Source organism: Globicephala melas, chromosome 14 (assembly GCF_963455315.2).
Source record: "Globicephala melas chromosome 14, mGloMel1.2, whole genome shotgun sequence".
In the NCBI taxonomy this organism is placed as follows: domain Eukaryota; kingdom Metazoa; phylum Chordata; class Mammalia; order Artiodactyla; family Delphinidae; genus Globicephala; species Globicephala melas.
Genome location: NC_083327.1, coordinates 63,412,355 through 63,439,333, shown reverse-complemented (window position 1 = coordinate 63,439,333; position 26,979 = coordinate 63,412,355). Strand labels below are relative to the sequence as shown.

General features: G+C 41.5%; 1 protein-coding gene across 1 annotated transcript in view; it reads right to left on the bottom strand.

The window, feature by feature from the left end:
- ARFGEF3 (ARFGEF family member 3) overlaps positions 1-26,979 on the bottom strand; it is a 190,466-nt gene that overhangs the window by 70,302 nt on the left and 93,185 nt on the right. Inside the window, exons 9-12 of the mRNA XM_030853353.2 lie at positions 22,461-22,565; positions 21,019-21,352; positions 10,405-10,517; positions 8,739-9,649 (exon numbers count right to left, since the gene is read on the bottom strand). Coding sequence (XP_030709213.2) covers positions 8,739-9,649; positions 10,405-10,517; positions 21,019-21,352; positions 22,461-22,565 — 1,463 coding nt within the window. The remainder of the gene's footprint in view (positions 1-8,738; positions 9,650-10,404; positions 10,518-21,018; positions 21,353-22,460; positions 22,566-26,979) is intronic.

Sequence of the window (26,979 nt, the reverse complement as noted above, 5' to 3'; positions counted from 1 at the left end):
GCAGGCTCAGTGGCCATGGCTCACGGGCCCAGCCGCTCCGCGGCATGTGGGATCATCCCAGACCAGGGCACAAACCCGCGTCCCCTGCATCAGCAGGCGGACTCTCAACCACTGCGCCACCAGGGAAGTCCAGCAGGCAGATTCTTAACCACTGCACCACCAGGGAAGCCCTGCCTCGATTCTTTTAGGGCTCTGCCCAGGTGTCAGCTTTTCACAGACATTCCCCTTTAATTCCATCTAAAATAGCATCCCATACCTACAACCATCCTCTGCAATATTCCCCCTCACCATGCACTTTTCTTCATTGCCTTAATGGCATTTATATATATATATATACATATATATATATTTGTTTATTGTCTGCCATTACTACTATTATGTAAGACCTACAAGAGAGTGGAACTTTATTTGTTCACTAGAGAACCTCAGTGCCTAGAACAGTGCCTGATACATAGTAGATCCTTTAACATTACTTGCTGAATGAATGAATAAGAATGAATGAAGACGTTTGCTATGGCAACTAGATGCAATACACATTTAAGATGTTTAGTGCAGTAACTCATAAGTACAAACTTTTCTAAAAGTAATAATGTTCCTCAAAAAGCGGAACACGGAATTACCATATGACCCAGTGATTTTGCACTCTTAGGAGTGTACCCAGAAGAACTGAAAACCGGAATTTGAACAGATACTTGTATGCCAGTGTTCACTGCAGCAACTAAAATAATAGTGTAATAATAATAATAATAATAAAACCCTTTGAATTGGGCACTTTAAATGGGTGCATTGCATGGTATGTGAATTATATCTCAATAAAAGCTGTTAATCAATGAGGAAACAGTTTCAAAATATATATAAAAAAAGTTATTGGTTTCCCCCCAGCTATTGTTTTGAAACATTCTATTATATTTCATAGTATGGTTTTCACTTTGAAAGGCTCCTGTGTTTTTCATAAATTAACTGTAAAAACAAAAATCAGTGATACCTCATGCTCTAAAGATGGCCTCATTCAGCCAGAGAGAGTTGATGCCTAGGTCAAACTTACACAGACAGCTTGAGGTGACAGAAACTACCCAAGCCTGCTTCTCCTCATCTGGTACTATGTCTGCCCCAGTGCTACACTTGTTCCTACAAACACTCTGAGGCTGGATTTAGGGATGTAGGCGAAACAGCCCCTCCTGAACATGTGCGTGCACATGACATGCACCTGTATACTCTTCAGAGCATGTCTAAAATTATCCTTTAATCAAAAATGTGCCTCTTACATGAAGTGCAAAAATTCTCAAAAATTATCGGTCAATTAAGCGGGAAATACAAATGTCTAACTGGAATGGTTACTTATATATCTGTGGACTTCTTAATGAATATGCTGGTAAGAAGATATGAATCAGAAGAAGCTTTCAAAGCTGAGAAAACTTTAAGACCTCTGCTCTATTTGAGAACAGTGTAAATAAACATTTTTGGTAGGAGTAAGTATGTCTATTATCCCAACGAAACCACCAAGGCAGGCAAAGATTAGGCATTCCCTTTGCCTTCTCTATAGAGTTCGGTGAGAACTTTGCAGCTGCCTTACAAGATTCTTTTACTGAGAGTACTTGGCCCTGATGGTCCATAGGAATACTCCACCCTCTTAAGGTCCTGGTGGGTTGGTTCCAGTTCTCTGGAGTAGATAAAGCACAAGCGCAGTCTCCTTCCACAGTACACAGAAAGCAGCACGCAGTGTTGCTGGGTATTTAACTACCCTGGGTCGCAGGTGAAAGGAATATTCGAGTCTATCAACCTGGGGGGGGGAAGAATCTGCAAGTGGCTTTGATCTTAGACATCAGTAATAGTTTCTTTTAAAATTTTGAAACCAACTATTTACCTTGGAATATGTTTTGGAACCTGAGCACATGCTCAGATGTTGAAAGTGAAAAAAGCTAATGTGTCTGCTGACATGAAGACCCAAATCATTAGCAGAGGTGTGACAAGGCCCTGGAAGTCACCGCGGGTGGCTATGCCGAGTTCTGAAATAATTTGTTAGACGTGTTAGGGGCAATCTGTTGGTACTGGCGTATATCTGTATGCAGATTAATTTCTTACAAAGAACTGGCAAATTTGACAATAAAACAAAAGAAGGTATAATCTATTAATTTAAGGAAGATAATTTTCTTGATTTACCAGATATAGTTCACTGGTGATATTAATAATGCAAATAACATGATCGGTGCAATTTATTAAACACTTTCTATCTTCCAGAACAATCTCTTCTCACACATTATTTCATCTGATATATAATATATATCAATCTATATCTATCTATCTATATATATATAAATTTGATATATATCAGATGCCCCACTTTATTTTACCAGTGAGGAAAGTAACTTGAAAATGTTAAGTAATTTGCCCAAAGTTATACAGCTAGAAATTGGCAACGGTCTTTTGGGCCCAAACTCCAGGCTCTTTGCACTCTGCCACACTGTACTTGCTTCTAATGTTGGGAAAAGATCCCAATCTATCATGTTCCTAACAGATCCTCTGTTTTCATCCATCCTTCTGATTGGTCTCATTGAAGTGTTACTGAATTTGGGGTGACAAATTATAGTAACTATGACCTTTAACATATTCTGGCTATCTGGTTTTTTCTCTACTTATCTGTAACTAAAGTTCATTCTCTCTCTATGACTAAGATGTCCTTTACTGTTAACAGGAGGATGGATCACCTGCTTGACTGGTTACCAGTGCAAGACTGGATACAAGATTAGCATAAAATGACCCTGAAAAGTACCTTCCATGTCTAAGATAATGTGATGTTTCTTTTTAAAGTAAACATTAAATACTTGATGTGAAACATTTAACAGTACTGCAGAGTATAAACAGTATGAACAACAGCCCTGCTTCTCCCAAGCCCCAATGAGGCCCCTCCCAAAAAGACTCACTTCCTTCTGTGTGTTATGTGGAAATACAATCACAAATGAGATCATATGACATACATTATACTGCAACTAGGTGTTTTCTACAAAATATACCTTAGACATCTCTTGATACTGGCACTTATAGATCTGCCTCATTCTTTTTTAATAACTGTGCATATACCACTGCATGATTGTATTGTGATTTATTTAATTAATGCTTTACTGGTAGACACTGATATTTTTTCAATTATGAAAAAGGATGAAATGATGAAATAACACTTCTGTAAGAATATCTGTGGGATATGTTCCTAAAAGCAGAATAAACACATATATTAAGTTTGATAGATGTAGCCAAAATATTTTCCAAAGACAGGACGGGCCCGAGTCCCAGACCATCACAGAGCACTGGATGGCCTACCTGAGACTCAATGTAGGGGGAAGTTAAGGAATCTTTCTTTCTCAAGTAATCAGTTGAGTTTCCTACTCTATGCAAACCTAATCCTAACTGGTAGAGGCGAGGTTTTCTACCTGTATTTTACCTTCTGTTCTCCACAAAGATACGGACATAAATGTGCATTATCACCTTTTGGGGTGTTTAAATCATGGGGCCACAACCTGAAGCTGGCAACACACTTGCCTTCTGGTTCCGTACTCACAAAGTCAGAGCTTCTTCCGGAGACTATGGTCCATTTCTGGAAGGTGATGGGAGGAGGAAGCAATGAGGAAGAGAAGGGAGATGCCCTGGCTGGGCAGGGGGTGGAGGTCTGTGGCTCGCTGCTACCTGGCAGCACCTGGAGGGTTGGCAGGACCCCGGAGGAGGACACAGGATGTGCAGGGGCGCCCCCAGCCTTGCCAGAACATTCCAGGCCCCACCCTGGCAGGGAGGTAGAGAAATCACGGGACCTCCCAGACAGGCTGTGAAGTGGGACAATGGGGGCACATTGGTGACGTGAGAGGTGAGGGGCCTCCCTATCCAGATTCCACGTAAGCTCCCACTTCTAGTTTTACCCTGGCATGGGGACCTGAGGGCTAGCAGAGATCAAATGTCTGGCCAGTTAGGCAGGCTGGAGGTCTGGAGGCAGATTTGTTTTAATTTAAATAAACAGATATTTCTTGCACAATTGAGATTCATACTAGCTCTACTACCTTTTCCGAAACTTGGTACTTCATAAATATCAGGCTGCTTGCAATTAGCCTCACACTTAGTCACAGTCAGTCTCAAGATCCTCACCAAACACCACCAGTCTAAGGAGCAGCAATCCCAAAGCCACGTGCCCGTGCCCCTCTGTCAATGGCTGGGGGAGGCTGGCTCTTGCTTTCTGGTCCCCAAGGAGCACCTTCCACAGATGCCACTTTGTTCTATGCAGGACCAGACGCATTGCAGCAGTCATCACAGCTCACATCCAGTACCATCTTTATAAAACCCATGTTTGTCGGAAGGTTTTCAAACTTCCCCACCAGAAGAAACTTGAATTGCTTTCGAAGAAAAAGCTCCCCTGAATCGTGTGGAATTCAGGAGGCTCATTTCAACTGTAAGTTAGCTGTTGGGGGACAGAAGCCCCTGAGAAATACCAAGTGAGGTTGACCTTAGCCAGGAGGGCAGACTCTGCTAACAAATCAGGGACAAATGCTCGATGGAAGTTTTGGGGAAAATAAGGTTTGAAGCATTTGACACAGAAGTTAATAATGAGTAAAATATCTGGGTTATGACTCCGGGAGACTCCCTTCTCCCCTTCTCCTATTTTGGCTTTCATAACTTTCTCTTGGGTGAACAAAGGAAATCTGCCGTCCCCTTGTCTCACAGGTACAGATGTTTCTCTTTCACTCATCTTTCATCTTGGAGGTGACATGTGCAAGGGAGGGAGAGCTCTGCCTAAGGCCAGACGTGGACCCAGCATCCAGTCGCTTCGGCTGACCCACAGCGACATTCAGTGTGAGCCACTAAACCGCTAAACCATAGTGATAACTGAAGAGAATCAGCTTATTGGCAGCACGACCACAGAGTGACGGGTCTGTAATTCAGATACAGAGACCAACTCCTAACTGGGAAAAGCTGTGGAGGTCACCAGAATCAAAAAGACAAATGCCTAACAATTTGGTTAGAGACAATCACCATAAACTGCATTTGGAAACAACCGAAAGATTCTGAAGTCTCTTTTCAATGTATTGATTTCTACATGTAAAAACTAGTGTCACAGCATGTTGGGTTTGATGGGACATTTTATAGACCTCTTAAAGTTGAGCAGTTTGCAACATTCATGGGGCCGCATTCTGGTCACATAAAACATTCACGAAAGTGCTGTTGTGCACGTGCTACAAATAAGTATTGATTTGAAAGACACAAAAACACAAAGGTGAGGCTTTGCTTCAAATTTTGTAAAAAGGCTTTGCTAGGATTATGTTTCCTAATTCTCATAGGAAATGAGGCAGGCCCTTTGGAAGTCATTCTTTACCACTTTGACAACTCATTTAATCTGGAATTACTAGGAGATGTTGTTTGTAAACATGAATTTATCTGAGAGCTGAATCTTACATACTTAAACGTTGAAGCTTCTGCAGCCGAGTTATTTTGTATGGATAATTTTAACTTTAAATAGAAGGGCCTAAATATAATTTTACCATTTCTTGATGACTCAAGGCCATCATTACTACAACCAGGGGCAGTGCTGTGATCTGATACACAGCTGTTTTGGGGGATGACTGATGGGTGCCAGGCTCTCTGCCTTGGCACCAGGGACATCAAGCTGGTCAGAGCAGGCGGCCAAGCTCCTCCCCGCAAGAATGCTTCCAGCTGGGAAGAGGCACAGGATCAGAGGCCCTACCAAACTCCTTCCAACTCAGGCTTTACCCCTGATTCTCTCAGCACATGAATATTCATAGCTTTAGGAACCAAAAAGTAAGTTCATCAATCTACAGTCAATAAATATGTATTGAGGATAAATCATGCATATCTTGCACCCTTAGGACATAGCACAGTGAAGTTTCTCTATAAATGTTGACTGAAGAAGCATTTGTGTGTGCACGTGTGTGTGAGAGAGAGAAAGAGAGAAACAAAAAAGACATACACAAAACACATACACTGGGAATGTTCAATAAAAGAATGTAAAATCTAGTGATGGTGGCATAAAAGATATTAGGGAGAAATATAATTTTTTTTTTTTTTTTTTTATGGTACGCGTGCCTCTCACTGTTGTGGCCTCTCCCGTTGCAGAGCACAGGCTCCGGACGCGCAGGCCCAGCGGCCATGGCTCACGGGCCCAGCCGCTCCGCGGCATGTGGGATCTTCCCGGACCAGGGCACGAACCCGTGTCCCCTGCATCGGCAGGCGGACTCTCAACCACTGCGCCACCAGGGAAGCCCTAATTTTTAAGAAGAGTATTTATATATTTTTCTAGTTTTTCAATGAAACATGATTTTTTGGTGTGTGTGTATATTCCTTCACACAAATCAAATAACCAAACTCTATTTTTATATCTAATTCCAAAAAGAAAAATATTGAGAAAAAATGTCGGGTAGCCTTAAAAATTGGTATTTTCATGCCTTAAAAAGAATCACAGTGCAGTCAGAAAAGTTGAGAAATTATATGCATCTCTCCTAACCACTAGGTAGGTCAGAGTTACTGAGCAGCCCAGGATCAGAAGCGCCGTGTCTCTGCTGGTGCCTGCTGCTACAGTATCGGATCATTCTCATATTAAAACATGTTCTTCCTTAAATATCCCTGGATCAAAGTGTTTTTCTTGTCCTTTTGACAAAGGACAATCTGAGCAGCTTCTTAAAGATACCTAAGCTCCCTTTTAACAACACAGCAGTCCCTTCTACCAAGTTCCAGGAACTGGGCTAGAATTTTTTTTATATTTGTGTGTGATGTTGTTTGTTAGAAGATCAAAAATGGGGTAGACAAATGTAGGAAGTATCACAACAAACACATGTTCAAGGCTCAGTGGTGGAAGAGCAAGCGGTGATCTTGGCTTTTGACGGTTCCATGTTGGTCCTCAGGGTCAGTCCTTTCTAGTCCTGAGCACAGGCCCAGGGAGGTCCATGCACCTCAATATCCTGTGGTCAAGAGACCCCTGAATTTCAGGGGAAGGCACAGTTGATCACCCTGGGGTCAGGCAATCAATTATTCCTGCCATAAATTTTTTGCACCCATTAATTGCTTTCTTTCTGTAGCACTGTGAGATAATAGAAAATATATACATTGGTCTCTGCCCCCAGTTCCTGGCACAGAGCTCCTAAGACCCTTGTGGTTTCCTAAGTGATAAGAACACTGGGAGCATCTCTCGTCCTCATATGTGTCTTCGATCTCATCCATGACCCAGGGCTCCTAAAACTCTTGTAAATTCCTAAGCAATAAAGAACACAAAGAGCATCTTTTGTTTTAATGAGGTGACTCTGGGTGGGCTCCTGGATGACTCCTCAATGGGAGTAAAGAATTTTGGGCTCCACCCCCATCACCCCATCGTCAAGAAAGGGGAGAGGGGCTGAAAATGGAGCTAATAATTGATCATGCCTGCATGAGGAAGCCTCCATAAAATCCCAATAGTAGGGGGTTCGGGAAGATTCCAGGTTGCTGGACACATCCACACCGGAAGGGTGACACACCCCAACTCCACGGGGACAGAAGATCCTGTGCTCAGGACCCTCCCAGACCTCACCCTACGTAGCTCTTCACCTGGCCGTTCATCTGTATCCTTTATCATATCCTTTTGTAAACTGGTAAACAAAAGTGAGTGTTTCCCTGAGTTCTGTGAGCTATTCTAGCAAATTAAGCAAGCCTAAGGAGGGGGTCATGGGAACCTCCGGTTTACAGCCAGTCCATCAGAAGCACAGGTAACTCGTGTTACCTGGGCTTGCAGCTGGTGTCTGTAGCGGGGGTAGCAGGTAGGTAGCGTCAGAACTGAGTTAAACTGTAGGACACCCAGCTGGTGTCAGAGGCTTGCTGCTTGTTTTGGGGTAAAACTTCCACACATTTGATGACCAGAAGCATCAGAAGTACAGTGTTCTGTGTGACCCATAAAAAAGGGAAGACACACAATAGGAAAGAACTGGGGTTTTCCCTACATAGAAAGGAAAAGGCTGGGTTCTCCCTTTATGAGTACCTTTCAAGAAAACAATCTTTAAATTAATTATTCCCTGTGTGAAACGCTGCTACCCTGTATTCTTTATCTCCTTCCTCCACCAAAATCCTAGGTGACGATCTTCTGCCCTTCAATAAAACTAGTATAACTCTCTGGTATACTTTGGCCAAGATGCCCACAGCACTCCTGTTTAAATTACGGTCTGGGTCACAATGTTGACATTTGACAGACAGGAAGGATCTGAGATTGGAGAATGTGATGTTGCCATAGTATACTGGAGTATCACACACACACACCGTTTGAAGTTCAGGGGAATTCAGAATATATTGGGAGGACAGCCTGCATCTGCTCCAAGACCTCATTTGAAATAATTTACACGTCAATAAACCAAAAGTGCAGTGCTCTATGATTCTTAGACACCAAGGCGTAGAAGCATAGGAAGAATTCAGTGTTTTGAGAGTGACAGATTGTCATTTTGTTTCAGTCAGTATTAGCTTTCTAGAATGCAGTTACCTCTTACCCTTCACTCCACACCATACAAATTTATCAACCTCACAGTGTATTCCAGCCATCGACGGCTGTGCACTTCAAGCAAACCACCACCAGTAAGTTAACATTCCTTTGCTCTCCCTAAATATAAGAAACCCAAGGATTCATTAAGATGCTCTGAGCACTTCAAACTTCACGCATGCTGGTAACTGCCCCTTAAGCAAAATGTTCTGAATGGTCTTGTTGACTATGTAGCAAAAAATGATTCACAAACCTGAGCAGAAGGTAGAGGCGAAGTTCTGGAGGGCCGAGTCCACCTCTTCCACGCTGGGCAGGGCCAGGAGGCGCGGCAGGAGGCTCTCCAGGGACTGCACGAACAGCCGGGCGCTGTGCTGATCGGCTTCCTGGTTCTTCAGTAGTTTGAGAGACAGAGCCGCAGTCCGCAGGGACCTGTGGCCCAGGCAGTCCCGAGGGGTCTGCTCCCCATCAACTAGAGAACAGTTGTCGGACCCGATGTCCGACACGTCAGACCTCCCCGAGTCCTTTTCTGCTGCCATCGAGTACTGATCACAGGAATCAAATTCCGTCCTAGAGAGGTCTTGGTCGTCTACGCTGAAATTGCTCTCACTGTATCTGGATCCGTAGGACCTCATCCTGCAGTCAACGGACAGGAAGTTAGTTATATCGGGGTAGGCAACCATGTGGCTCCTTTGAACCACATCTGGCTGGTCCACGGCTTCCGGTTCTGACACTTTACTCAGAGGCTCCTTGCCCTCCTGGACGGCTGGCGACTTGAGGCCATTCTTGTGGTTTTCGGAGTGGTCCTCGGGTGTGGTCTGACCCAACTCTCCCTCCAAAGTGGTTTGACCCGTGTCCGTGGTGACGCTGATGCTGATGTCAGGGCTCCGCTCGTTCCCCGACTCCCAGGGCGTGTGTTCCGAGGACAGGACTCGCCGCTGCCAGCGGAAGTCAGCCTCATTGATCTCCATGGAGTCTCGGCTCGACTCGGCCCCGTCCTTCAGCTCCTCCAGGCGCAGAAGCAGCAGCTGGACCTGACTTTCGCTCAAGCCCTTGCCCTGGCTGAGCTCTTCTAAGGCCCCAAGCAAGGTGCAGACGCAGGACACGGCAGCATAGCAGGCTTCGATGCCACCCTTGATGCACGCCTCAGTCATGCCATCCATGATGCTGAAAGCGTTCAAAGGAGAAGACGGCATCAATACGCGAAACATAGAAAAAGGCTCCAAAATGAATAAGAATTGTCTGACTGGTGAACAGTCTAATATTCAAAACAGATACTGTGATTTACATGAAATCTGGGCAGAAAAATAAAATGAACAATAAGTGAAACAAACATGGTCAGGCTGGAAAGTGGCCCACCTTGAATCACACTCTCAGTTGGCTGGTTTATTTGAGTACAAATAAAGACTGTGGATGGGAATTTATAATCTTCACAAGGACAGGCACAGAATCATCTCACTTTTGTATTATGTTCAGTTTTCCAAAGAGAAAACATTTATAATGGCTATAGAATAATACAGACCTTCCTCTATCAAAGAACTGTATTTCTGAAGAGATGCATGTGACTACAACTATTACAAATCAGATAATATTCCATTTCCTAGAGGGGCTATATGTAAAGGAATCATATAGCTACAGTATTGTAAATCAAAAAGGATTTCCCTAAAATAACCCCAATGAAGAATTTTTGGACATTTCATCTGGTACACTTTTTTCTTGAAGTCAATGAAAATATGGAAAGTTATATGATTCTAAAAAAATTGAGGTAAGACTTCTCCTATGGCCTGCAGGTACATTATATTAGTCCCATTTCATATAATATAGATTCAAACAATTTCAGGGATTTGGAAACAACGTTAAGAATATTCAGAGAAGCAGTCTTCACCAATCAATACAGAACCCCAAATGAGAATGTATCTTACAGTTTGAGAAGATCCAGATGAGACTTTCGTTTTGAAATTGATCTTTTTTTGGGTTCGGGTTCAGTGGAGCTGGGTCCTGCCAAATCACAGAGACGCTGCGGGCTCCCAAGTAGCTTTAAGAATAAGGAAAAAAGAATAACAGAGAAGTGAATATCATAAAAAAGCAAAAGAACCGTGAGATCACATAAGCATGTACATTCTCTATTGCACGATACAGTCTAAGGAGAAACACAACTATTTGGAATTCAAATCTTAATAAATCTGACCTAGGTGTTCTTGACTTAGAATGCACATTGGGTTCCTGGCTCCCCAGTTCAGGACTGGCTTAGATAAAGAGTATCCCGAGGGATTGTTTCAAAATTTTTTATAGCACAGAACCAAAAAGCACCTGCATCTATGTTTTTTAGTAAGCCTGGCCTGTAATTTAACGTCCTGATCCTCTCCCTGTCTTATTTTGCTATCAAATTGGCTAGCTTCAAAAACTGGGTTGAGAAACCAGTTCCCTTTCTATTCCCTGGAAAAGTTCATGTATTATTAGAACTAACCCATTCTTTGAATGTTGGTATAACTTGTTTCTAAAGCTGTATGGGGCCACTAATTTTTTTTCTTAATGGAAAGATTTTAACTACTGATTCAATTTCTTTAAAGATGATAGGACTACTTAGGTCCTCAATTTCTCCTTGAACCAATTTTTTAAAGGTTGTGTTATTTCCTAGGGATTTATCTATTATATCTAAGTTTTCAAATTTACTGGCCTAAAGGTGCCTTACTATCTTCCTTAATTTCTTTAATATTTTGCAACATCTATGGTTATATGCTTTTATTTCCCCCATTCTTATTTCTATTTGTTTTTACCTATTCTAGAATTTTCAATTGCTTTTGCCAGGAGTTCTTCGATTTCCTTAGTCTTTTCAGAGTCCTGGTGTTTTTCACTTTATTAATTCACTATATTACATTTGCTTTTTATCACATCAGTACTTACTGTTTTTATGCTTACTTTTCCTCCTTTCTACTTTTTTTAATTTAATCTGCTCTTCTTTTCCAAACTACCTAAGTTGGAGAATTAGAACATTAACTTTAGGCTTTCTGTTTTTTGATGTAAGTCATTGAAACTATAAATATCCTTCTATGCACTGTTTTGGCTGTATCTCACAAGTCTTCATGTATAGAATTTTCATAATTTTTCAGTCCACACTAATTTTTATTTCCATATGGTAGGCGTCTGTAGAGAAAACTTCAATTTGAGACTAAGCAAGATTGATTAATTAAGTATATTGAAGCAGACATCCTACTGCTATGTCCATTATTTTCAAAGGGACTTATACTCGCAAGAAAATGTATATCAAGTAGAAAAAGTTACATGTTTTTCTCTTTCCATATTTCTTTCTTCTGCCAGAAATTGGGAACTTCTGCTCTCTTGGAGGCACAAAGATGAAGCTTCCACTTTTTTCCTTTGACATCAAAAAAGCAGTGATAATGCCAGAGGTCAAGGCAGTCTCTCTCTTTCTCTCCCCCTCTCTCCCTCTGCCTGCCTGCAGGCTGGCAGCCAAGTGAAGTGGCTACGCCTCTGGGCCTCTAGCTGTCCCATCTCTTGTTAGAAGGACAAGTGCATTTCAGGGCCACAGGAGTGGGAAATCTCACTTTCTCTTGGGATCCCATTACATTCCCTAATCCAACTTTACCAGTAATAAATTAGGTGACATGTTTTAATCCTCACATTGATCCTGTGTTTATTTTTCAGGTGCTTCAGAACCTGGAGCGAAAGGAGACTGAGTGGTTAGGCTTCTGGAAGACTCTCAACAAATACTTAAAGAAAAGCAAGGCATGTTTAACCTCATCTTCTTCCGGTGGAAATGAGGAACGTGGTGTCAGGGGATAGGTGTCACAGGTCTGATAAAGACTAGGGCCTCCTTCTAAAGCCGAAACATGGGAGAGAGAAAAGGAAGCAAGGTGTTCTTTTTGATGATGGAATGTTTTTTGGGGGGAAAATAGAAGCAAAAAAGAAAATGTACTTTGAAAAGCAAAATGTCCGGTATGCCTTTGATTAATAGGCACAGAACACACATGGTGGAGTGACAAATTAGAGAGAGAACAGGGAAATAACACACGGGCATCAAACCCCAAAAGGGTAAACAAACATCCTGGGCGCCCAGCGGTTTTCTCTGTGTGCATAAGCCCTGCACATTTTGGTTTCTAGGTTACCAACCTTCCCCAGCTATTGGTATTGCCACAGTAAGTGGACGCAATGCTTCTGAGAACAACCTGGCCCACGTGAGTCTGCCATGCTCCGCGGGGCAGCACGGCCTGGATGTGATCCCCTGGTGTCAGTTCCAGCCTCGCCCTGCAAACTGACCTTGGGAAGCTAGCAAATCTATGAAAAGGGGAAACCACAACTAATTTCCTTTGCAGTACTAAAGAAGTTGTTATTGAAAGTACACTGAGAACTACACACCTTGTAGGCAAAGTATTTACTTAGCATTCAGCTATCTAGTGGCTCTGCCGTGGGCAATAATCACTCCAGTGCCTGTCAACTCTGAGGGGGAAAGAAGGGATGCTGCTGCTTCAAAACACCCTGTTGGCAGATATTCTGTCTTCGGGTTTCTCCGTCATTCAGTTAAAATGTACACTTATTCTCATTCAAGCACTGTAGTATTACGTACCAGGGGAACATACAAAACCAATGTATACAAAACTATAAGCACTGTAGTGTTAGGTACCAGGGGAACGCACAAAAACAGTGTATACAAAACTATATTTAGAGAGACAAGAAGCTTATTCCACATTATACTGGGAAGCAGTCAGTGTGATGAGACATATAATCAATTGCTAAATGGTGGGATGGGATTTACAGAAGAGCGAAATCAATGGCCTGAGGAAGCAGAGCCATAAAGAAAGAGGATTTTAACAGAGAGGCCGCTGTAATTAGAACATCTGGGTTTATGTTTTAGTCATACTGCTCACAAGGACTCTGGGCAAGTAAACCTCTCCTCATGTAGCCTCAGTTTCCCCATCTGGAAAATGGGCATAATATTATATCCCTAAAGGAGTCTGTAAATAAGCTACTATGAAGTGCCAGCAGTGTCTGCCTAGCTTACTGTGATCAACCACTTAACCGGGTGAAGTGGAAGTGTGGCCAATGGGCACAGAACAGGGGGAGCTAGAACAGAAGCAGGAAAGTAGAAACGGAACAAAGCAGGGTCAGTTAGATGGAATGAGGGTCCATCCTGGGAAATGACGGGACATGAGAATGATGCCGGATCTGGAAACTGGGCAGAGTATTTCAAGCTTGATGGGAGAGGCAATAGGCACCATTAAAGAGTGGAAATTAACAGTGGTGATTTACAAACGTAAGTCCAGGAAAATAAAAGGAAGAAAAGAAGACAGGCAGGAGTCAAGGAAACCAGGTCGAAGGGTGCACTGCTTCAGGCAGGAGGTGATGAGAACCAGCTGTTTTCAGCCTCTGTATGTTTTTCTCTTCCTCAGGGTAGCAATAAGTTTACCAGATGTTTATCACTTTAAAGACTCACAAAGTACTTATACAAACTTTACTGCATTTTGAACTGGCAATCTTTGGAATACTGCCACTATGTACAGATAATAAAATGGTTAAGTTTAGAGTTAAATGACTTAGCTACTATAACCTAGCTGATAAGTGGCAGAGAGAGGATTCATACCTTGACTCAGACCCAGGTTCATTAAAGGGGTAGCTGAACCAGTGGTAGGAAAGGAGTCGCTAGAATCATCTGCATTGTAATATGAAAATCAAGTCCAGTGAAAATGTGTGTAGGGAAGACCATAGGCTTAGGGTCAGATGGAGATCTGCACTCTTTCTCTTTCTTTTGACCCTGGGCAAATCATTTGACCCCTTGAAGTCTTAGTTTCTTTGTGGAAGGGAAAACTTTCTTTTTGGGGTAATGTACAAGCTGAGTATAAAATCATTTTGAAATCCAATTCTGGCAAAAGTGAATAAACATATACATCTGTGGGGGCCTCTGGAGTTTGGAGAAAAAGCTACAAAGATAAAGTACACCAGCAATGGTATACTGATGCCCTATAATCAAAGTCTACATTTTTGTCAGCACTTAAAAAATTTATAAGAATCTATACACTGATTAGTAAGATGGCAGAGCAGAAGGACATGCTCTCACTCCCTCTTGTGACAACACTGGAATCACAACTAACTGGTGAACAATCATCAACAGGAAGACACTGAACACACCAAAAATGATACCCCACATCCAAAGACAAAGGAGAAGCCACAGTGAGACAGTAGGAGGCACACAAGCAATCACAATAAAATCAAATCCCATTAACTGCTGGGTGAGTGACTCGCAAACTGGAGAACAATTATACCACAGAACTCCACCCACTGGAGTGAAGATTCTGAGCCCCAGGTAAGACTACCGAAGGCTGGGGGTCTGGCAATGGGAGGAGGAATTTCTAGAGAATCAGACTTTGGAGGCTAGCAGGATTTGACTGCAGGACTTCGACAGGACTGGGGGAAACAGAGACTCCACTCTTGGAGGGCACACACAAAGTAGTGTGCGCATCAGGACCCAGGGGAAGGAGTAGTGACCCCACAGGAGACTGAACCAGACCTACCTGCTACTGTTGGAGGGTCTCCTGCAGAGGCGGGCGGTGGTTCTGTCCCACCGTGAGGACAAGGACACTGGCAGGAGAAGTTCTGGGAAGTACTCCTTGGTGTGAGCCCTCCCAGAGTCCGCCATTAGCCCCACCAAAGAGCCCAGGTAGGCTCCAGTGCTGGGTCGCCTCAGGCCAAACAACCAACAGGGACGGAACCCAGGTCCACCCATCAGCAGTCAATCGGATTAAAGTTTTACTGAGTTCTGCCCACCAGAGCAACAGTCAGCTCTACCCATCACCAGTCCCTCCCATCAGGAAACTTGCACAAGCCTCTTAGATAGCCTCATCCACCAGAAAGCAGACAGTAAAAGCAAGAGCAACTACAATCCTGCAGCCTGTGGAACAAAAACCACATTCATAGAAAGACAGACAAGATGAAAAGGCACAGGGCTATGTACCAGATGAAGGAAAAAGATAAAACCCCAGAAAAACAACTAAATGAAGTGGAGATAGGCAACCTTCCAGAAAAAGAATTCAGAATAATGATAGTGAAGATGATCCAGGACCTTGGAAAAAGAATGGAGGCAAAGATTGAGAAGATGTAAACATGCTTAACAAAGACCTAAAAGAATTAAAGAACAAAAAAATACAGATGAACAATAAAATAACTGAAATGAAAAATACACTAGAAGGAATCAATAGCAGAATAATCAATTGCAGAACAAACAAACAGAGATGAACAATACAATAACTGAAATGAAAAATACACTAGAAGGAATCAATAGCAGAATAACTGAGGCAGAACGGATAAGTGACCTGGAAGACAGAATGGTGGAATTCACTGCTGCGGAACACATTAAAGAGAAGAGAATGAAAAGAAATGAAGACAGCCTAAGAGACCTCTGGGACAACATTAAACACAACAACATTCCCATTACAGGGGTCCCAGGAGAAGAGAGAGAGAGAAAGGACCAGAGAAAATATTTGAAGATATTATAGTCGAAAACTTCCCTAACATGGGAAAGGAAATAGCCACCCAAGTCCAGGAAGCGTAGAGAGTCCCATACAGGATAAACCCAAGAAAAAACACGTCGAGACACATAGTAATCAAATTGGCAAAAATTAAAGACAAAGAAAAATTATTCAAAACAGCAAGGGAAAAACGACAAATAACATACAAGAGAATTCCCATAAGGTTAACAGGTGATTTCTCAGCAGAAACTCTGCAAGCCAGAAGGGGGTGGCATGATATACTTAAAGTGATGAACAGGAAGAACCTACAACCAAGATTACTCTACCCGGCAAGGATCTTATTCAGATTCAATGGAGAAATCCAAAGCTTTACAGACAAGCAAAAGCTAAGAGAATTCAGCACCACCAAACCAGCTCTACAACAAATGCTAAAGGAACTTCTCTAAGTGGGAAACACAAGAGAAGAAAAGGATCTACAAAAACAAACCCAAAACAATTAAGAAAATGGTAATAGGAACATACGTATGGATAATTACTGTAAACGTGAATGGATTAAATGCTCCAACCAAAAGACTCAGGCTTGCTGAATGTATACAAAAACAAAACCCATATATATGCTGTCTACAAGAGACCCACTTCAGACCTAGGGACACATACAGACTGAAAGTGAGGGGATGGAAAAAGAGATTCCATGCAAATGGAAATCAAAAGAAAGTTTGAGTAGCAATACTCATATCAGATAAAAGAGACTTTAAAGAATGTTAGGGCTTCCCTGGTGGCGCAGTGGTTGAGAGTCCACCTGCCAATGCAGGGGACACGGGTTCGTGCCCCGGTCCGGGAGGATCCCACATGCCGCGGAGCGGCTGGGCCCATGAGCCATGGCCACTGAGCCTGCACGTCTGGAGCCTATGCTCCGCAACAGGAGAGGCCACAGCAGTGAGAGGCCCGTGTACCGCAAGAAACAAAAACAAAAAAAAATAAAGAATGTTACAAAAGACAAGGAAAGACACTACATAATGATCAAGGTATCAATCCAAGAAGAAGATATAACAATTATAAATATATATGCACCCAACATAGGAGCACCTCAATACATAAGACAACTGCTAACAGCTATAAAAGAGGAAATTAACAGTAACACAATAATAGTGGGGGACTATAACACCTCACACTAATGGACAGATCTTCCAGACAGAAAATTAATAAGGAAACAGAAGCTTTAAATGACACAACAGACCAGATAGATTTAATTGATATTTATAAGACATTCCATCCAAAAACAGCAGATTAAACTTTCTTCTCAAGTGTGCACGGAACATTCTCCAGGATGGATCACATCTTGGGTCAAAAATCAAGCCTCAGTAAATTTAAGAAAATTAAAATCATATCAGGCATCTTTTCTGACCACAACACTGTGCTTTTTTCCACAGGGAAAAAAACGTAAAAAACACAAACACACGGAGGCTAAACAATACATTACTAAATAACCAAGAGATCACTGAAGAAATCAAAGAGGAAATCAAAAAATATCTAGAGACAATTGATAATGAAAACACGATGATCCAAAACCTATGGGATGCGGCATAAAGCAGTTCTAAAAGGGAAGTTTATAGCTATATAAGCCTACCTCAAGAAAAAAGAAAAATCTCAAATAAACAATCTAATGTACACCTAAAGGAAACAGAGAAAGAACAACTAACAAACCCAAAGTTAGGAGAATCAAAGAAATCATAAAGATCAGAGCAGAAATAAATGAAATAGAAACAAAGAAAACAATTGCAAAGATCAATAAAACTAAAAGCTGGTTCGTTGAGAAGATAAACAAAATTGATAAACCATTAGCCAGACTCATCAAGAAAAAGAGGGAGAGGACTCAAATCAATAAAATGAGAAATGAAAAAGGAGAAGTTACAACAGACACCGCAGAAATACAAAGCATCCTAAGAGACTACTACAAGCAACTCTATGCCAATAAAATGGAAAACCTGGAAGTAACTGACAAATTCTTAGAAAGGTATAACCTTCCAAGATTGAACCAGGAAGAAATAGAAAATATGAACAGACCAATGAAAGTATGAAATTGAAACTGTGATTAAAAATCTTCCAGCAAACAAAAGTCCAGGACCAGATGGTTTCACAGGTGAATTCTATCAAACATTTAGAGAACAGCTAACACCCATCCTTCTCAAACTCTTCCAAAAAATTTCAGAGGAAGGAACACCCCAAACTCATTCTATGAGGCCACCATCACCCTGATCCTAAAACCAGACAAAGATATTACAAAATTACAAACAAATATCACTGATGAATATAGAGGCAAAAATCCTCAACATAATACTAGCAAACAGAATCCAAAAACACATTAAAAGGATCATACACCATGATCAGCGGGATTTATCCCAGGGATGCAAGGATTCTTCAACATACGCAAATCAATCAATGTGATACATCATATTAACAAACTGAAGAAGAAAAACCATATGATCATCTCAATACATGCAGAAAAAGCTTTTGACAAAATTCAACACTCACTTATGATAAAAACTCTCCAGAAAGTGGGCACAGAGGGAACCTACCTCAACATAATAAAGGTCATATACGAGAAACGCACAGCAAACATCATTCTCAATGGTAAAAAAATGAAAGCATTTCCTCTAAGATCAGGAACAAGACAAGGATGTCCACTCTCACCACTATTATTCAACATAGTTTTGGAAGTCCTAGCCATGGCAATCAGAGAAGAAAAAGAAATAAAAGGAACACAAATTGGAAAAGCAGAAGTAAAACTGTCACTGTTTGCAGATGACATGATAGTATACATAGAGAATCCTAAGATGCCACTAGAAAACTACTAGAGCTAATCAATGAATTTGGTAACGTTGTAGGATACAAAATTAATGCAGAGAAATCTCTTGCATTCCTATATACTAATGATGAAAAATCTGAAAGAGAAATTAAGGAAACACTCCCATTTACCACTGCAACAAAAAGAATAAAATACCTAGGAATAAACCTACCTAGGGAGACAAAAGACCTATATGCAGAAAACTATAAGACACTAATGGAAGAAATTAAAGATGATACAAACAGATGGAGAGATATACCATATTCTTGGATTGGAAGAATGAATATTGTGAAAATGACTATACTACCCAAAGCAATCTACAGATTCAGTGCAATCCCTATCAAATTACCAATGGCATTTTTTTTTTTTACAGAACCAGAACAAAAAAATCTTAAAATTTGTATGGAGACACAAAAGACCTGAAATAGCCAAAGCAGTCTTACGGGAAAAAAGCAGAGCTCGAGGAATCAGCCTCCCTGACTACAGACTACACTACAAAGCTACAGTAATCAAGGCAATATGGTACTGGCACAACAACAGAAATATAGATGAATGGAACAGGATAGAAAGCTCAGAGATAAACACACACACCTATGGTCAACTAATCTATGACAAAGGAGGCAAGGATATACAATGGAGAAAAGACAGTCTCTTCAATAAGTGGTGCTGGGAAAACTGGACAGCTACATGTAAAAGACTGAAATTAGAACATTCCCTAACACCATACACAAAAATAAACTCAAAATGGATTCGAGACCTAAATGTAAGACCAGACACTATAAAACTCTTAGAGGGAAACATAGGAAGAACACTCTTTGACATAAATCACAGCAAGATCTTTTTTGAGCCACCTCCTAAAGTAATGGAAATAAAAGAAAAATAAACAAATGGGACCTAATGAAACTTAAAAGCTTTTGCCCAGCAAAGGAAACCATAAACAAGACGAAAAGACAACCCTCAGAATGGGAGAAAATATTTGCAAATGAATCAACGGATTAATCTCCAAAATATATAAACAGCTCATGAAGCTCAATATTAAAAAAACATACATCCCAATCCAAAAATGGGCAGAAGACCTAAATAGACATTTCTCCAAAGAAGACACACAGATGGCCAAGAAGCACATGAAAAACTGCTCAACATCACTAATTATTAGAGAAATGCAAATCAAAACTACAATGAGGTATCACCTCACACCAGTCAGAATAGGCATCATCAGAAAATCTACAAACAACAAATGCTGGAGAGGGTGTGGAGAAAAGGGAACCCTCTTGCACTGTTGGTGGGAATGTAAATTGATACAACCACTATGGAGAACAGTATGGAGGTTCCTTAAAAAACTAAAAATAGAGTTACCGTATGTCCCTGCAATCCCACTACTGGGCATATACCCAGAGAAAACTGTAATTCAAAAAAACACATGCACCCCAATGTTCATGCAGCACTATTTACAATAGCCAGGTCATGGAAGCAACCTCAATGCCCATCAACAGACGAATGGATAAAGAAGATGTGGTCCACAGATACAATGGAATATTGCTCAGCCATAAAAAGGAACAAAATTGGGTCATTTGTAGAGACGTGGATGGAGCTAGAGACTGTCATACAGAGTGAAGTAAGTCAGAAAGAGAAAAACAAATATTGTACATTAACGCATATATGTGGAACCTAGAAAAATGGTACAGGTGAACCCGTTTGCAGGGCAGAGACTGAGACATGGATGTAGAGAACAAACGTATGGACACCAATGGGGGAAGTGGCGGGGGGTGCAGGTGGTGGTGTGATGAATTGGGCGATTGCGATTGACATGTATACACTGATGTGTACAAAATGGATAACTAGTAAGTACCTGCTGTATAAAAAAATAAATAAAATTCAAAAAAACCCCAAAAACAAAAAACATATACATCTGCACAGACAGTACCTGAGGGAGCAAAATGAAAGCTCAGCCTGGGGTCCAGTCAGATGCATGTAGTTAAAATTATCAAATGACTTTGCTTCAGTGAGCACTTATCAACACCCCCTTAGCCCAACTCCCAACACATGCACACAAAGCCCCCAGTGCTAAAGATACTATTTGTTACTGGATACTGAACAGAAGCAATTAAGTTCCAGCAGGCGATTGACAAACATTTTCTAAGTACTTCCTTTGTGCAAGACACGGTGCTCAGCCCCTCTTGGCAGACCTGGTGGCATCCTTCACTGCCTCCTACCTCTTTCATTATTTTGATGGCTTCCACCCGGTGCTGGGGTGGGGGATAAAGCAGCACGCGGTGATAGAGCGACTGCAGCACGGGCTTCATGGAGTCCACTGACCCCACCAGCCGGACCAGCTCAGCTGCGATGTAATAGATGGTCCGAGCCACGGGCCCACTGAGGGCTGGTGCGGTGGAGGAGCAGCCTGACCCCCGGCCGTGGTCAGAAACCCCTGGAGACGCAGAGTCCGATTCGATGCTGGTACTCGTGTTGCCGCTATGAGCAGAGGTGATAGTTTTGTCATGAATTGGATTGCCCAGGATCACGATGAGAGCAGGGCAAAGGTTTTTCCTGAGAAGAGAACGAGAAGAAAGGAAAGTTTCCCTACAAGCCGAATGATAAAATACGAATACTATCCTGAGGGTAAATGCCAGGTGCCTTAAAAATGACAAGTAAGGGCTTCCCTGGTGGCGCAGTGGTTGAGAGTCCGCCTGCTGATGCAGGGGATACGGGTTTGTGCCCCTGTCCGGGAAGATCCCACGTGCCGCGGAGCGGCTGGGCCCATGAGCCATGGCCGCTGAGCCTGCATGTCTGGAGCCTGTGCTCCGCAACGGGAGAGGCCACAACACTGAGAGGCCCGTGTACCGCAAAAAAAAAAAAAAAAAGACAAGTAATAGTTGGGCTCTTTACTGCTCCTTCTTCTGGCTACCTTCTGCCCCAGCGTTCCCTGACTCCTCATCACTCCTGGGGATATCAACAGAATACTTTGCCTCATAATTCAAGCTGGGGTTAACTACATAAAATATCAAGAGAAGCATTAGAAATCATCTTATGTGAGGAAAATGGACTCAAAATGCTAACTTAGTTATGAAGTTTCATTTTACTATAAATAACAAAGTTACTTATACTCCTCATTTGAGAAGTTAGTTTAAAATTCTGACACATATCATATACATAGCATTCGACTTTCTCCCTGTCAATAAGCGCAGGAACCCAGAGCAGCTAGCTGGCTGCCTGAGGGTCCTGTCACTTGTGTGAATCTCTGACTATGATTAAGAGACTAGTATTCAGGTTGAGATGGAGAAAGTACCAGGGTGAGGCTGAGAAGAAGGTCCAGTTTTGGCGAAGGTGAATCGCCTCGCCTGTGCAACTCTCTGGTGCCTTTATATGATTTAGAACGTAGGCTCTCATGATCCTATGATGGAAACAAAATGCAAAAGGGCCTTGGGAGGCATAGTTTGTTACAATAATTATCGCTTTCTCTCCCCTTTCTCTCTGTAGCTTCGTCTGGTGCATATAAGCAAAGCTATCTCCTTACTTTCCCTCTAATATATTTACACATAGATGAAATGGCCAGTGAGGCATGGATGCCCTGGGAAGGGACCCGCAGACCCAGCTAGAGCGAGCGAGCCCCCCAGGTTGGGGTGGAGCAGGGGTCGGCGTCAGGATGAGCACTCACCAGATGAGGTCCGTGAAGCCTCTGTGCAGCCGCATGGAGGAGGAGGAACTGCTGAGCATGGACAGAACGCACTCCAGGTACAGAAGCTGCAGCTGCTGACTGTCACTGCAGAGAAGCAGAACCAACATACAAATGCACACAAGGTAAAGGCGAAACTAAAGAGGCGACGTGTGGAAAACACTTGGGGAAATGTTAGGTATCACAGGGTGTTAATTTTGGGGTAGGGGGCAGTGGTAGTGTTATGGGTTGACTTGTGCCCCCCCCCGCTTTCATATGCTGAGGTCCTAACCCCTGGCACCTCAGAAATGGTCTTATTTGGAGTTGGGACCTTACACAGGTAACCAAGTTAAAGTGAAGTTATTAGAGTTGATCCTAATCCAACACGACTGGTGTCCTTATAAAACAGGGAAATTAGGACACAGAGATACACGTGGAAGGAAGACAATGTGAAGAGACATGAGGAGAAGACGGTTGTCTACAAGCCAAAGAGCGAGGCCTCCCAGCCCTGAGAAGGAACCAACTCTGCTGACATCATGATCTCCAATCTCCAGCCTCCAGAAGCACGAGACAATACATTTCTGTTGTTAAAGCCGCTTGGTTCGTGGTACTTTGTTATGGCGGCCCCAACAAACTAATACAGTTAGGATGATTTTTCTGTAATAAACTTTACTTTTTAGAACAGTTTTAGATTTACAGAAAAACTGAATATGGTATGAAAAGTGACCATATTTTATCCACCCCTGCACGTGGTTTATCCTGGTAAAGATGTTATTAACAACTTACCATTAATGAACAAATTAACAGCTACCATTAATGAACAAATATGGATATATTGCCTAAAGTCCACAGTTTATTCCAGAAATATTAATTTTTAATGTTTAATTGTCTAAATATGTTTCAGATGTTTTATTGTACCATGATATCTTTTAGATGATTAATGCTTTACTAACTTGCATTTGGTTTTTCTTCTTTATTTTTTTGAAAGCAGAGTGGTTTTTCAACAGACGAATTATTTTTCTCATAATTATTACTATGGGGTTCCTCAACAGAACCAGATTAAAAAATAACAGATAAGTTTATGGGATGCACATTTTCATACCTGGATTAAGTTTTCTGCCTAATCCACCAGAAAGTATTAAAATCCAGGTCGGTGGTCTTTCTGACCATCACTTGACTCATAATTAAGAAAAATAATTATTAAATGCCCTTACTGAAAAATGTCTATCTTTCAAACTGTCAGTCGAACATCACAAAACTAAAATAACTATAAAGAATAAAGAGTCTCAGTTTCTGAAATCACTGGAAATAAACCCAGAGAAAAGCTACAAGCAGTCAAGTTCCCTATGAGTACATATCAGCAAAGCGTGCTGCAGCAATACGGCAACCCCAAGGCATCAGACTTGGTGACAGAGAGAGCTCATTGCCAAGGAAACTGGCCTGGGAGTCTCCTTGGAGACTGAATGCGGCAGCTTTTCTGTGGGCTGCTGCAGTCTGGAAAAATGAGTACTCGTGGCCTGGCACGCGTCATGTCATTAGAGGAGCACCTTCCATGCATGCCCCTCACTAGATACACATATGTGTGTGTACGTTTCATATTTGTCTGACTATAGACAGACGAATCTGTGAGATGCACAGGGCAGAAAGGAGCCTAGAAACTAGCCAACTCTTTCAGCACACACTAGGGAACATCTGCCTACTTAGGAGGGCTGTGAGTCACTTTGTCTGGCCTTTTGTTTGAACAGGTTGAGCACCTACTGGTCTCACTCTCTGCTCGTCTCTGGATTTCCTCCCAGGCCCATGATCCACAGAGAACAACTCTCGTGGGTAGACCAGTGGTCCATGAAGGAGAAGCAGTGCAGCCCTGGCAGGGTTACTGTGACAGCAACCTGGCAGCACATCCTCGATTTCTGGAGTTCTTAAAATTTTGTTTTGCTCTGAACTATTTTGATTTTGCCTCCCTTAGAAACAGATTCAAATTTAGTTAGAAAAAGGAGAGAGGGAGTTGCATAAGGAGTAGAATGGAATTAGAATACACAATATGAAGGCTCAGCCTCGCCTCATTGATTCCAAGATGCCTCAGTATAGATTCCTCTCCGACATTCTGTACTGAGAAGAGAGGGAAGTGGGGAGAGGGTGGTGGGAAACCAACGGGCAGAGAATGAAAAAATATCTTTCTAATCCCAAGTATCCTTCCAAAAATTCTTGGATTTAAACAGCATCACGTAACTCAACTTGCCTAATATAGAGCTCTATTAATACTGCATCTCCAAGGCATGTGAGTTAACCTGTGTGCCTGAATGCATTTTCTGATTTCTCCTGAGAGACTGAACATATCATGAGTACATACCCCTACAGAGCTAAAGACCTGTGAGGTATATCGGCATTGATTTTGGGAATGGATATTGGGTGGGAAGTAATGACCGTGGTGTGATTTCAGAGGAAGAACTTACTTAGAAGGTAGGAGAGGTGTCAAGTTTAGCCAATGGAAATAAAAGGAGTTAAAGTAGTAAAATCAGAAGAAACTATATAGATGTGAAAATTTAAGGAGAATTAATAGAACCACCAAAGTGAGAGCAGCCAAGGGCATGGTATTATCTGACCAGGGGGTGTTAAACGTCTCCCAGAGAAGCTGCACTAAGCCTGCTGCACCCCAGCTTCTGCAGTAATACAACCCCCAACTTAGGGCAATGGAACCATGATGGGAAAGGCCATAACCAAACAAGGAGAAGAGTCTCCAGAGGCAGAATTATGATAAGGAAATTGCTTTGATAAAACAAGCAAGACTATGAGAATCCTATAAAAATCATTAAGCTCTATAACAATATGCCTAAAGCCATCTTTGATCCAATGTCCAATGAGAAATCCTAGAAAACCATGTGCAGGTCACGTGACTTATTTTTTTTTCCATTTAAAGCCTATCCCTGAATCATATGGTTTAGAAACGTTTCCATTTTTTCAGTGACTGATAGAAATGTATGACCTTTAGTTTCTAATACACATATGTGAGCATTTGTAATGTACGTTTGTGCATTGTATTTTCCCAACAACCTTCAGTCAAATTTCTAATGTAAGAAACTCAGTGTTCCTAAATGCATCGCCAACTAGAATTAGCACTGATAATTCTGAAAGCAAACAAGCTATTTTAGAGCTAATATTTATCAAATATTTATTATGTGCTGTGCAGTAAAAAAAAAAAAAAAAAATCCACTTATACCGGTACTTCCTAGAAGATATCGATATGAGTGTCTTTAATAATAATTATACAATAAGCGTAACTTTGGACTGTTTAAGGTAAGCCAAGTTATATGGTTGCCCTATAGGTAGGGGTCCCTGTAGGTGACATTAGAGCCATCCAGGTTTTAAAGAACCATGAACTGAATGAACCCCAGATGCCAGGCAGGTCCTTACTAGACTTTGCTAAAGGCTCTTTCTGGACCAATGAACAATGGTATCATTTATAGACCTACAGACTTGTTCTAACTTCTCCTGATGGCTATTTAAAAATTATTAACGGCATAATTACCATGAACTATTATTAGCACTTTCGTAGCACTTAAAACTTTTAGATTTTTCCCTTAGCAAACTACTCAGAAAAAAAGAGTTTAATTTATTAGTTTTCCCTTGTCAGCACACTAATGAACATAGCCTTTAAGTTTTTCAAAATTTCGGTGGTCTTTGTTTTATTCCCCGACAAGGCTAAGACCTGAAGGGGTGGGCCAAGAAGAAGAATCCTTGACAGCTGGCAACAGCCATCTTATTAGTTGCTACCAGCCAGCTGTGTGTTCCCCTGGGGAACAGAAACAACTGCACAGAATGTTAACATCAGATGAGGACTCTCCACAATGATGATGTAACAAGATGAAAGCAAATCGACAATCAGATTTGAACAGAAATTTTTTAAAAAATCTGTACAATTACAAAAATGACCAAATATTATCCTCCCCTGTAAGTGACTCCTGCTGCTTCTCCAGTGACAACTCTGACTCCCATCTGGCCCTCTTGTCAGCTAGATGAAAACTAGGATGCTCAATGCTAGAATTGTCCCTTGCTTTCTGACAGTAGCCAGTCCTTGAACAGAACCCCCAATTCCTTTAATCCGCACCAAATTACCTAACTCAGGTTCAAATCCTATAACAATTCCTAATACCCACCCTTTTACTGGATGTCCTATCATTCGCATAGTGTACAGGCTCCCCTACTGCAGCAAGTTAATAACCCTAATTCTGTTAACCTCAGATGTTCCTGGTGATCTTGGGTTGGTGGGCACTGACAGTCTTTTAGGTTAATTTTCTCATTCCATCCTTACAAAAACCCTAACATATTTTATATTACTAATATTACATATTTTATATTATTAATATTATATATATTACTATATTATAATGATTATAATGCAAATTTAAAATATTTTGAATAATCATTAAGCATATCAATATTAAAATTATATTACGAATATAATTAACATAATGTTACTTTATTATAAATATTATTATAACATAATAAAATATTTTATATTACT